The 12,926-nt window shown below is 41.6% G+C and overlaps 1 protein-coding gene across 2 annotated transcripts in view; it reads right to left on the bottom strand.

Moving 5' to 3' along the window:
* Positions 1-12,926, bottom strand: part of MAST4 (microtubule associated serine/threonine kinase family member 4) — a 292,441-nt gene that overhangs the window by 170,365 nt on the left and 109,150 nt on the right. Inside the window, exon 4 of one of the 2 annotated variants that reach the window (XM_051788337.1) lies at positions 7,009-7,083. The exons of the other annotated variant lie outside the window; for it this stretch is intronic. Within the exon in view, the coding sequence (XP_051644297.1) occupies positions 7,009-7,083 (75 nt within the window). The remainder of the gene's footprint in view (positions 1-7,008; positions 7,084-12,926) is intronic. 2 annotated transcript variants of the gene reach the window in all.

Consider the following 12,926-nt stretch of genomic DNA (forward strand, 5'->3'; position numbering starts at 1 on the left):
AGAATGAAAGCAGGATGCTTTCATAGGCACAAAACCAGTATTTTTTTAAAAGTTTGCGATGGTCTTCCTCCAGCCCTAAATAGTATCCCTGATACAGGCAACAGTCCCTGCAAGCTGTGCACCCTGAGCTTCCATAACATCCTGCCACCTGGGCAAACAGCTGCTGCACAGGAAGGCAGAAGGAGTAAAAAGGATCCCACTAGTCTTTACAGTGCCAAGATACAACATATCATTTCAAAATGACAAGTTTATTTGGTTTGGCATTTTTGTTTGATTTTTGTGTAGGGTTTTTTTTATGTTTCTGTGTGTGTGTTTTGGTTTTTGTAAACCAGGAAGAGCTGAATCAACAAGGTTAAAAAAAGGCACGTGAGCTTTGTTGATAGCAATTTGCCATCTTCAGTCTAAAAGCAGAAGGCAAAGTAGCTCTCGTTTTAGGATGACAACACCACCATGAGACTGGTAGCTTCTGTGTACCTCTACCACAAGGACCAACTGGTAGCTCTTCTTGAGGAAATCAATGAATGTGACAAAAGAAGCAACTGGAGAAGTTCTGTCAGTCTTGCCTTTCTTCAGCTTCCTCCTCTGGGATTACTGCACAGCTGACTCTCATCCCATCTTCCTAGTTTTGATCAGGAGAGCATCCAAGAATGAATGACCAATGACATGCAGGCCCCAGTGGTGGAGGGGGCTGCCAAAATGGCACCTGCAGCACTTGCATGTCTGCAGAGGTACTTGGAGTATTTAGATTAAGTCTTTGGTACAACTGGGAGACAGGCTGCACTGCTGTTGCCTTTTGAGATGACTGGGTCCAACTTTCTCACACCTCTGTAAGAGAAAGTTGTGGCCTTTCTTCATCAGCTGCTTTGCAAATGGATTCCTTCAAGCAGTGCTGCTTAGGTTGTTACAGCAACTACTGGTAAGGGAGGTCATGCTATTTCACAAGACAGATGGACTCTGACAACACTCTACTGTCTTACAGTAGTCTGCAGGTGACTGACAGAAAACAGCAGTTCATCAAGGACAAGCAGGAATACAAGGGAAAGACAGTTTGTCTCTCAGAGGCCCTGTGGTAATAGCACTTCCCTACAGCTTTAACAGTGATCTGAATGGCAAACACTGAGAATCTCACATTGCCTGAAGTACCTCTTGGAACACAGATGAGCCTTTGAAGAACACAGTGTATCACCCCTACTTATTACACAGTACAGCGTGCCACACTTCTCCTCAGCCAAATTTGCTCAGGGCTACTCCTCCCACCAGCACACAAACAGCTGTAGCACCTGCTGCAGAGATAGATTTGTCTTCATTCCTTCTCTTGAGTAGTCTCAGTCCAGTAGTAGTCTAGTACAACAGTCCTGAGGAAAGGTGTTGAACACGACCTTCTCACTGCTCTCATGTCCACCTCCAGGACCTATCTGTCCCACAGACAGCAGCAAACTATGCCACCTTGTCCCATAATCACCAGCCAATCTCCCTACTCCAAAACACCCTACTTAAGGGCAGATGTTGAGCTGCCAAGACAAATTCCCAATCCTACATTCCATCAGCTGGGCCAACCTGAGTGGAGTGCAATCACAGGTTAACGTGACCTTTCCCAGACCTGAGACCTAGAGAAGTACTAGACACAAGTTGCACCAGGGGAGGTTTATACTGAGTATTAGGAAAAAATTCCTCACTGAAAGGGTGGCCAGGCATTAGAAAAAGAGACATGTCGATGTGGCACTCGGGGACATGGTCTAGTGGTGAACATGGTTAGCATGGGTTAACAGGTGTACTTGATGACCTCTGAGGTCTTTTCCAACCTGAACAATTCTATGATTCCATGAGCCCAAAGCACATAATCTAAGCACAAAAGAAGGGATGGGCTTCATCTATCTAGCAAGGGCAAAACTACTCTAGCCCATAAGTTGTCGGGGCTGATCAGGAGTGCTTCAGACTAGGTTTGAAGGGGGAAGAGGTTGAAACCAGCCTCTCCAGAGATGAGCCTAAAGGTGGAAAGCTAGGGTAAGGAGTGAAATCAGCAGCCCAGCTGAAGTGCATGTACACCAATGCACACAGCATGGGTAACAAACAAGAGGAGTTGGAAGCCATCATACAGCAGGAAAGCTATGATGTAGTCATCATCACAGAAACATGGTGGGATGACTCACATGACTGGAGTGCTGCCATGGATGGCTACAGGCTCTTCAGAAGAGACACGCAAGGTAGGAGAGGTGGAGGGGTGGCTCTATATGTTAGAGAGTCTCTTCACTCTCTAGAACTTGGAGTCAGTAACAATAAGATGGAGTGCCTGTGGATCAGAATCAGGGGGAAGGCCAACAAGCCTGAATTCCTGGTGGGAGTCTGCTACAGACCACCCAATCAGGATGATGATGGTGAAGAATTATTCTACAAGCAGCTGGTGGAGGTTTCAAAATCACCGGCCCTTGTCCTTGTGGGTGACTTTAACCTGCCAGATGTCTGCTGGGAACTCCACACAGTGGAGAACAGGTAGTCTAGGAGATTCCCAGAGTGTATGGAGGATAATTTCCTGCTCCAGCTAGTAAATGAGCCTACCAGGAATGGGGCCCCACTAGACCTTCTGTTCACAAACAGAGAGGGGCTGGTGGGAGATGTGGTGATCAGAGGCCGTCTGGGGCACTGTGACCATGAAATAATAGTTTTCAATACTCAGGGATGCAGGGAGGGCCATCAATAAAACCTCTACGCTGGACTTCCGCAGGGCAGATTTTGGCCTACTAAGAAGATTAGTTCAGAGGGTACCTGGGGAAACAACCTTTGAAAACAAAGGGGTCCAGGAGGGATGGACATGCTTCAAGAAACAAGTCTTGAACGCACAGGAGCAGGCTGTCCCAGTCTGCCGAAAGGCGAGCTGCTGGGGAAGATGACCGGTCTGGCTGAACAGGGAGATTTTGAAGGAAATTAGGGTAAAGAAGAGAGCCTACCCATTATGGAAAAAATGGCTGGCTACTCAGGAAGAGTTTAGGACTATAGTTAGGTCATCTAGAAAGAAAATTAGAGAGACAAAGGCACATTCAGAACTTAATCTAACCACTTCTGTCAGGGATAACAAGAAGTGCTTCTATAAATGCATCAATAGCAAAAGGAGGGGCAAGGAAAACCTCCATTCTTTGTTGGACATGGGGAGGAACATAGTCATCAAAGATGACGAAAAGGCTGAGGTATTTAACACCTTCTTTGCCTCAGTTTTCAACAGTAAGACAGGTTGTCCTCAGGACAACTGGCCTCTGGAGCTGGAAGACAGAAACAAGAAGCTGAACAGCCCCCCTGTAATGCAGGAGGAAACAGGTAGCGACCTGCTGAGCCACTTGGATCCCCACAAGTCTGTGGGACCAGATGGGATCCACCCAAGGGTGATGAGGGAGCTGGCGGAAGAGCTCACCAAGCCGCTCTCCATCCTTTACCAACAGTCCTGTCTCACTGGGGAGGTCCCAAATGATTGGAAGCTGGCGAATGTCACGCCGATCCACAAAAAGGGCTGCAAGGAGGACGTGAGAAATTACAGGCCTGTCAGCCTGACCTCAGTGCCTGGCAAGGTTATGGATCAGGTCATCCTAAGTGCAGTCACACAGCACCTACGGGATGGACAAGGGATCAGACCCAGCCAGCACGGGTTTAGGAGGGGCAGGTCCTGCCTGACCAACCTGATCTCCTTTTATGATCAGGTGACCCGCCTGGTGGATGAGGGGAAGGCTGTGGATGTGGTCTGTCTGGACTTCAGCAAAGCCTTTGACACCGTCTCCCACAGCATACTCCTGAAAAAGCTGGCAGCCCACGGTTTGGACAGGGGCACTCTGTGCTGGGTTAGGAACTGGTTGGAGGGTCGGGCCCAGAGAGTGGTGGTGAATGGTGCTGCATCCAGTTGGCAGCCAGTCACTAGTGGTGTCCCCCAAGGATCAGTGTTGGGCCCAGTTCTGTTTAATATCTTTATTGATGATTTAGATGAGGGGATTGAGTGTACCATTAGCAAATTTGCAGATGACACCAAGTTGGGGGGGAGTGTTGATCAGCTGGAAGGCAGGAGGGCTTTTCAGAGGGACCTGGACAAGCTGGAGAGTTGGGCTGATTCCAATGGGATGAGGTTCAACAAGGCCAAGTGCCACGTCCTGCACTTTGGCCACAACAACCCCCTGCAGCGCTACAGGCTGGGGACAGAGTGGCTGGAGAGCAGCCAGGCAGAAAAGGACCTGGGAGTTTGGACTGACAGGAGGCTGAACATGAGCCAGCAGTGTGCCCAGGTGGCCAAGAAGGCCAATGGCATCCTGGCCTGTGTCAGGAACAGTGTGGCCAGCAGGACCAGGGAAGTTGATTCTTGCCCTGTACTCAGCACTAGTGAGGCCACACCTGGAGTACTGTGTCCAGTTCTTGGCCCCTCAGTTCAGGAAGGATATTGAGGTGCTGGAGCAGGTCCTGAGAAGAGCAACAAGGCTGGTGAAGGGACTCAAACACAAGTCCTGTGAGGAGAGGCTGAGGGAGCTGGGGTTGTTTAGACTGGAGAAGAGGAGGCTCAGGGGAGACCTCATCACTCTCTACAACTCCCTGAAAGGAGGTTGTAGCCAGGTGGGGGTTGGTCGCTTCTCCCAGGCAGTTATCAGCAAGACAAGAAGGCGCAGTCTTAAGCTGTCCCAGGGGAGGTTTAGGTTAGATATTAGGAAGAAAGTCTTTTCAGAAAGGGTAATCAGGCACTGGAATGGGCTGCCTAGGAAGTTGTGGATGCTTTGTTCCTGGAGGTTTTTAAGATGAAACTGAATGGGGCAGTTAGTGCCATGGTCTAGTAACCACGGCAGTGTTGGATCAAGGGTTGGACTTGATGATCTCTGAGCTCTTTTCCAACCCGACTGATTCTATGATTCTATGAAAGGCACGCGGGAAGGAGCAGGAAACATGCAGAAATTAATACCACAAGTTACCTCAATCAGATCAGGCACACACAATCCTTTCAGCTGTAGTAGTTGCTTCCAGGAACATAGCAAGGGTGGTGGGTTAGAAAAAAAGGTATGTGTACCTAGGACACAAAGTATGGCACCTATTGTTCACTAATAAATGTGTACCGGACAAGAGGGAAGGGATGGCTGTCAGCACAGACGGGTAAAGGTGCCTGTTAGTTTTACAGGCTTGCCATGTTGAAGTACCGCCCATTCAGTGAAATGCCATCCAAGAAGAGGACTTAAAGACTACGGTCTGGGGTTTTAACCACTCTCTTGCCTATACAGTGATGGAGGAGATTATGTGTGTGACCTGAAGACCACTGAACTTACACTTGTTTTTTATCCCACACTACTGGCAGTGAAGCAGTGCTGCTCGTTTGCCTTCTTTCTCTTCCCTTCCCTTCTATCTTCAGACACATTTTAATCACAACAAAACACTCAACCACATCTATGTGCCTATGACATGCTCAGGACTCTTTCCTAAGCAGATGGTCATTCTGAAGCTGCTGCCAATTATTGTAGGGGGAGAGGTGGAGCATGATGTGGTCAGTCATAACAGCCCGCCTCTGGATGCTGGGCTGGTATCCAGCAGTGCTGAGCTGCTAACTGACTTGCTCCCAGTGCATCAGGATGTCTCCCCAAGTAGCAAAGACACTGACTAAAGCATCCTGGAAACACCAACCAAGACCCCTTCTGATCCTTCTGTCCCAAACAAAACAGAAGTGCAAATAACTGAATAGGTTGGTCTGTAGCTACCAGATTGAGATTATGGAGGTTATGGAAACTGGGATTCTACAGATCTCAAGCTGTAGATTGAAATTTTGACAGCACACCTACCTTTGACAAGGTGCACCCAGAGGCACAGTAGGACACTGGGGCATGGTGAAAAACTTCAGGAAAACTAGGTAAGAGGAGGGAGCAAAAGCTAGCACAGTTATGTTCATAGAACTACACTTCAGTATGCATTTTTCCTTTGGCTCTACACATTGAGAGAACTACTTGGAGTGATTCCAATGTGCATTAATACACAGAGAAAGCAGCTTATCAAGAGAATGGGCAGATACATAGACAGATAGATAGACAGATAGACAGACAGACAGACAGATATTTGACTTACATTTGCTTCTGCAGTCCCCAAAATGCCCTTCCCCAGATCCTCACAAGGATATTTTAGTATTGACATGTTGAAACGAACAGTAAAAGCCAATATAATTAATACCTAATGAGTCAACACATTTAGCAACAGAATCAGTCTAAGAAGTGTCTGGAGTCCTAATTTAGAATGCAAGACACAACATAAAATGAGGGCTTTTCTTTCAAGACCAACTACTACTATTGATCTACTTCATCCTGCATCGAAAGTTACACGTAAATACTGCAATCAATTCTGCAAGCATCTCAAAGAAAGTGGAAAATGGGATTTCTGGAAGGTAGTAGCAATGGATACAGAGTTTTATTCTTGCTGGACTCTCACAAAAAGTAGCAAAAAATAAATACAGTTCAACGCTGACCTCTAAAATACACATTATAGGACATTTTAAAAGTTACATAATAACATCACTTTCACTGAACCTATCAAGCTTTCGGAGTACATCTCTAGAAAGGCTGAACAGCTTTATGAACTAACAAATACTGTTTTATCTGCTAATATCATCTTTGTATTGCTTCGTAACACTTGATAATACATGTTTGGTTATTTTCCATATCCTTGCCAATTTTTTTATTCAATGACAGCTTTTTGTTTAAGAATGAGACAAATGAATTCCACATGTATTTAGGAAAAGACATCACACAAAGTAATAAAATCAAAGTGGAACATTTCATACAGTTTCTTTTTCACTTTGCAGACACAAAAGAAATTTCATCCCAACTTTTTAAAGTTAAAAAACAACAGCTACACTTGAGTATGAATTAATTTAGTGCTGAAGTTCAGCCTTAGAGACATTGATTGTATCACCTGCAGAGTGATACAGCACATCAAAGAGCTTCTCTTTAGCAACAAATCCTCTGCTGACACAACATCCCGTTTTAGAAATGGTCCTTCAATAAAGGCACTCACTTTTGTAGCTGATGGTTCCACTAGTCTCTGACGGTGGCGTGCTGAGTTGAAATGACTCTTCTGAGGCATCCCTTCCTGACAGCGAATGGAGAAAGAAGAGAAAGAAGAACAGAAAAAAGGGGGGAAATGGATCATGGAGGGGATGGAATGGAGGATGTTGGAGAAGGGAGAGGGAGAGTATTTAACTGAACTGTACTTTCACTAACTTTGAAAAAGCTTTATTAAATCAATTTCAGTAATACTACTGTACAAATACTAGAAAGAAAATGAAGCTTTTGCAAGAAGCAGCCTCATAAGGCTTTTATACACATATTCATATGCATTTTATGACACTGTCTCCTATAAATTCACACATGTACAAATGCCTACTTCACTTCTAGATAAAGTTAAACATTAATTTCAGTCTTCCCAAGTATAAACATTTTCCGTATCAACTTAAGAAGTTACACACAAGAAGACCCAACCCAGTAGCCATGCTATCCAGCCAGATTCACACCCTAACACAAACACCAGAATTTCCTCTAACAAAATATGACTTTTTAGATTCACATTCTTCACCCAGACCTTCAACAGGCTATCAACCACCTTATGGCTTAGAGTCTTTTACCTAGAGATTAAAGCCCTTGCCCAAGAAAACCTGAGAAATAGTAGGCTCGCATGGATAAAAGATAAGCATTTTCTCCTAAAAAGCAAAATCTGAAAGGGCATTCAACTGAAAAAAATTGAAATATGATAGTCTTCATTACATGTGCAAAACTATTTAGGATAGCACCCTACTGCAGCCAGTCTTAAAACTACCTGGATTTGCTGGAGATGCAAAGGGAGAACAGAACAGCCTCCTAGGCTTTGAACAATGCAGTACTTGATTGTCTCTTGCTCTTTCCTGTGGTTCCCTCTCAGTGATTAAAATAAATTATGTACGCATATTCAAACTGCTTAAGTACCAAAAATACTTGAAACTATAAACAAATATAAAGTTTCAACAAAAACAGATATTTTGAATAACTGTACCGTATAATCTGAAAACTTAAAAACTAAAAGCTTAGTATATTTAACTCCTTTTCCTATAATGAAAAAATATTATATATATCTATTTCTTTCACTGTTTTTTCTGCCCCTCAGGCTTCAGCAGACCAGATTATTGCAGAAGTTTGGTTTTTCTTTCATATTATTTTCCCCTCTACCAAAATCTTCCTGATATTCTTCAGATATCATAAAGCCATACTGAAGAGGTGCTACTCTAACACATCTAGGAAATATTATGAATTAAGGTATAAGGACAAACAGCTTTTCGGGAAAGCAATTCAATTTATTCCTTACTTCTTGACAGCCTACATAAATACTTTCAATTCAACAGCCTTGCAATGCTTTAATCACCTGAAACAACAGCACTTCCTCTGTTTGTTTTCAAAGATTAAGGAAATTTCAAAGTTATTTTTCATAACAAATTCTATCAAATATGGCACCTGAATTTTCAGGAGATAATTCAAGTTGCCACAAGGAGGGCTGAAGATTAAGCAATCATTCTGTCATTTCTAGAAACTCTAGGGCAACCACAAGAATTAGCATGCCCATTAACTTCACAAACAGAAGTACTAGAAGACAAGAAAGAAGGATGGTTTAGGCAGATCATAAAAAGTCTTGGGAGGAAGAGAGAACACACATAATAACTAATATTAAAAATATGTCAGAGCAAAGAACAAAACACACCAGGAAATAAACCTCAAAAATTGTTCCATTAGTGCCATAAAATCTAAGTACTTATACTTTAACAATAAACAGGAATACTTTTATACAACACTGCCTTCTGCTAGAATTTAATGACAGCATTTTCCACTAACAGACACCCAAAAATCAAAGTAGTGTAGGAAGCAATTTTAAAACACAAAGTTGAGTAATTTTACCAACCAAGTAAAACTACAGTAAATTTTGGGTTTGTTTCTAACTACCTTTTTGGTTGTTGGTTTTTTTGTTTCTTTGTTTCTTTGTTTGTTTTAGCTAGTTTTAAAATACAATGCTGTTTTTGGTAAAAGACCTTGAATTAACCTGAATAGTTTCCCTTCTTGGCTTTGTGCTCTCTTCATCACTTTTTAAGGATGTAGAGAGAAAAGCAAAATTTAATTAATATGGAACATGAATACTGTTATTGAACTCAGGAAAAAAAAAGGTATTTGCATAATGCTGTCCATATCCCATACAACACAACAAAAGATTTTTCCAGGATACAAGATACTGGTTCAAAATCCTCTCCCTGCTGAATATCAGGAGATAGAAGACCTACTTCTAGTTTCTTCCCCAAGGTCCTTTAAATACTCAATCTCTCCACAAACTTTCCAATTTGGACAGTCTCTCATCACTGTAGCAAGTATGAGCTCTACAGTCTGCTATTTCAGGTATGTGTCTGAAGGGGAGAAGATATGGGTAAAGAGCCTGCTCCAAATAACAGGAGGCAGAGGATGAAAATTCATGAGACTCTCTATCGTTTTCAAAACCAATACACTATTCTTCTAGGAGTCTTCTCTGAAAAATAAGTCACAATATTTTACAAATGTAAGACAGACTTGCTCCTAATTCTGCAAAGATATCCACAGGGTTCTTTAAATGAAAATAAAATTCTACTCAACTTGGTAAGTATTTCTCAAGATATCAAGACTGTTTTTCAAAAACTAGTTTTCATAGAAGTAGGTTTTACACCTCCTTAACAAAAAGGCTTCCGCTCTCAGCATGACACAACACAGACAGAGTTAGCTCTGTAACCCAGAAAGATCTGATGGAAATAATCAAAGACTATAGACACCTTAGGAAGACTATATCATAATTTACCAAATCCAATATAGTAGGAGTAGAGCAAACTAATCCTAGTTATTAGAACCAGCATTACAGAAAAATTAGTTATCAACACTTCCATAAACACTTGCAGAAGTGTTACAATTGCAGAAGACTTTTCTGCTGATGGTTATGCCTTTAGATTATACTCCATTAAATTACTGATGTAATTGACTAAAATTAGCAGTAAGCACTAGGGCTAGGTGATTTTATCACTGCTCCTTTTGGGAGATACTCTTGAAACCTTTGATAATTTCTTCTCAAACTTCTCAATGCCTTCCTATTATAATCTAACATAAACTTTAATATAGTCAAAAATGTATAGGTGAAAAGGGTCTCCTTTCTATCACAGCTTGGAAACAATGGTAGGGTCATCTTAACCTTGACATTAGCTAGCAATAGTGCTAATCTTCACAGGCCCTACCTTGTCTTGTATTAAGGTTATTAACCCACCTAACATGGGATCCTTTACCAAACTGAGAACTTGGAATTTTTGTCTTATTGGCATTTTTCTTCCTTTCCTGTCTTCCCTTCAGAGTGCACTTCAGGAGAAGTTGAGAGCCGGAACAAACAGCGTTTACATGTGGAAAAATGCCAGCACAGCACAGATACCGTTTCAGAAGCATAAATGTTTTTATAAATGTGATTATTCCTATGACAAGGAAAGTCTTTAGACTATTAGGTGTTTATGTGGGCTGTGCGTTCAGTAACACCAGCCATGCTGATACATCAGAACAACATTCCAAATTAGAGCATATCAACAGTTCATTTTATTAGCACAAAATAATCAGATGGGTAGACTTGATGCAATACTGTCCCAAGTAGGGATGAAAGTTTATCATTAGCACATGTGAAGAGAGCTACCTTGAAGGTTCAACTGATCAAGGGATTTAAAAAAGCTGTTGGCACAGTGCATGAAAAAAAAAAACCAAAATTGAATTTAGAGAATAGAATAAACATGAGTAAAGGTCTTTCACTATGGAAAAGTTCAATATAGAGCATCTGAAGCAGGCAGAGACATTACACTGTATGCGTAGAGATTTTTCATTACATCACAACATCCTGCCTCCTAGTATTGCATTTCAGCTGATAAAAACAGAAACCTTTTGCCAATGTCAGCTGACATACTGCTCCATACAGGACTGTCTAAAAAGGGCAGACAAATCACAGAAAAAGAAAAGGCAGATCAGGGTCAGTGTCACATAGACACAGCAATCTTTCAGTTGAAAAGCAAAAAAATAAAATAAAATTCAAAAAAATCTACACACTGAAAAGACTATGCATTCAGAGTAACTGCAGTTATTACCAGCAAAGCACACACAGTGGGATCCAAGATACCATCGAATGGTGAATATCCTTTACAGAGAAACAGGTCAGTTGCAATTATAAGTTGACATAATAAAACTACATCAACAAGGACAGATGAAGGAAAACCAGAATGATCCTTAATAATTCTCATTTATGGTAAGATATTTTAAGCTAGATGGCATACAGAAAATTGGCAAGGGAGCAGAACGAGTCAGACACTTATTTCATTTAAAATGGTGAGTACTCCAAGAAACAACCTTGTGGAAAACAGACATGTTTAAAGGAAAGGAAAAAAAAACCACGCAAAACCAAACACACACACCATCAAAAAAAAAAAAAGGAAAAAAACCCAAAACACAGCCAACAAACAAAAAACCCACACACACAGCAAAAACCAAACAAAAACCAACAAACAAAAAAAACCACACACAGATAGGGGCAACACGTATTGCGCATATTACATAGTTTATTTCTGAAGACACAGAAGCCTGAAAGCAGTTGTGAGGATAAAACAGAGTTTTGGCTGCAGCGGCTGGTAGCTGGTTCAACAACATGCAGGCTTTAATACTGATACTAAAAGCAGTTTCCATAAAGAGCAGCTACCATTAACTGCATCGCTATTCTTGCGAAAATGGCAGTATCCAGAGACAAGCAACTGAAAATAGCAAGTGACACAAGCATGTGGTCTTATCTGAAGAGATTTCTACTTCGAGACTGAAGTGGCCACAGACCTCTTGGGTTTTTTCTCTCTCTTTTTATTAGCTGCCAGACCAGGATCAAAAACAAGTGGCAGTAATTCCATACAGAGGAGCTGAATTAATCAACAAACACAACAGCTGATCCAACAGTTTTGCAAGTATTTAGTACTGAAGAAAAATAAATTCACAGCAACAACTCTCTCCACATCAAGCTGGACAAATCCTAATGCCAACAAGTCTATACTGAAAAACAGTTGCTCACATACCCTTGAATCATGATCTTGAAACATGTTTCCTCCTCCAAGACTAGCCCTGGGTTATTTCCTCATGATACATCTGCACCCAAGAGTTAAGTCTCTGCCATTTCCTGCAGTGTCCTACACTCCAGCCTGAGCATCTTGGCATTTGAGTCCAGCAAAAGCTGCAGCAAAACTTACAGCCAAGGCCTGCTGTCATGGCTAAGATCACATATGAAGTTTGTTTTTTTTCTTTGCACATGGCGACTTACCTCCTGTTCTACAGTCTCATACTAGACACAGCTGTTCTATTCAGTTACCAAACCACTACACTGCATATTTTTAAATGCTCCAAAGATTGTTTTTTTCTTTTCATTTTAATGTAATAGAAAGTTAAAAGTCCTTCACAACATTACATTTCCACTTTGTTATCATTTATCTACTTAGGAGAGGTACGTAAATACAATTATGAGAGTACAGCGAAAATACAATAAAAACGACAAAAAAAAGTAAGAAAATCAGAAACAAAAATCTTGGTTTAGAATGTGATGTGTTTGGTCTGATTTTTCTCTCTATTGCCTCACAGGGGGCCAAGACATGACAATCAAAGAACACCATTCAACTTCTGATAGCTCAGTAGTTTTAGGATGTAGTAAAGGAAGCAGTAAATATTGTGGAATAGATAAAAAACCAAGTCATTTTACACTACAAAAAACTTTTCAATTGTAACACTAATTCACCATATTATCCAGTTATGATTTTATTAATTATATGGCACCATTCAGAAAGTCAATATACTACATCAGCATTAGCATTTCTTCATATGCACAGCCTCCTGGCATTGATTACC

The sequence above is a fragment of the Manacus candei genome, unplaced genomic scaffold (genome assembly GCF_025592945.1).
Source record: "Manacus candei isolate 608988 ecotype Guabito, Panama unplaced genomic scaffold, ASM2559294v1 h1tg000024l, whole genome shotgun sequence".
In the NCBI taxonomy this organism is placed as follows: domain Eukaryota; kingdom Metazoa; phylum Chordata; class Aves; order Passeriformes; family Pipridae; genus Manacus; species Manacus candei.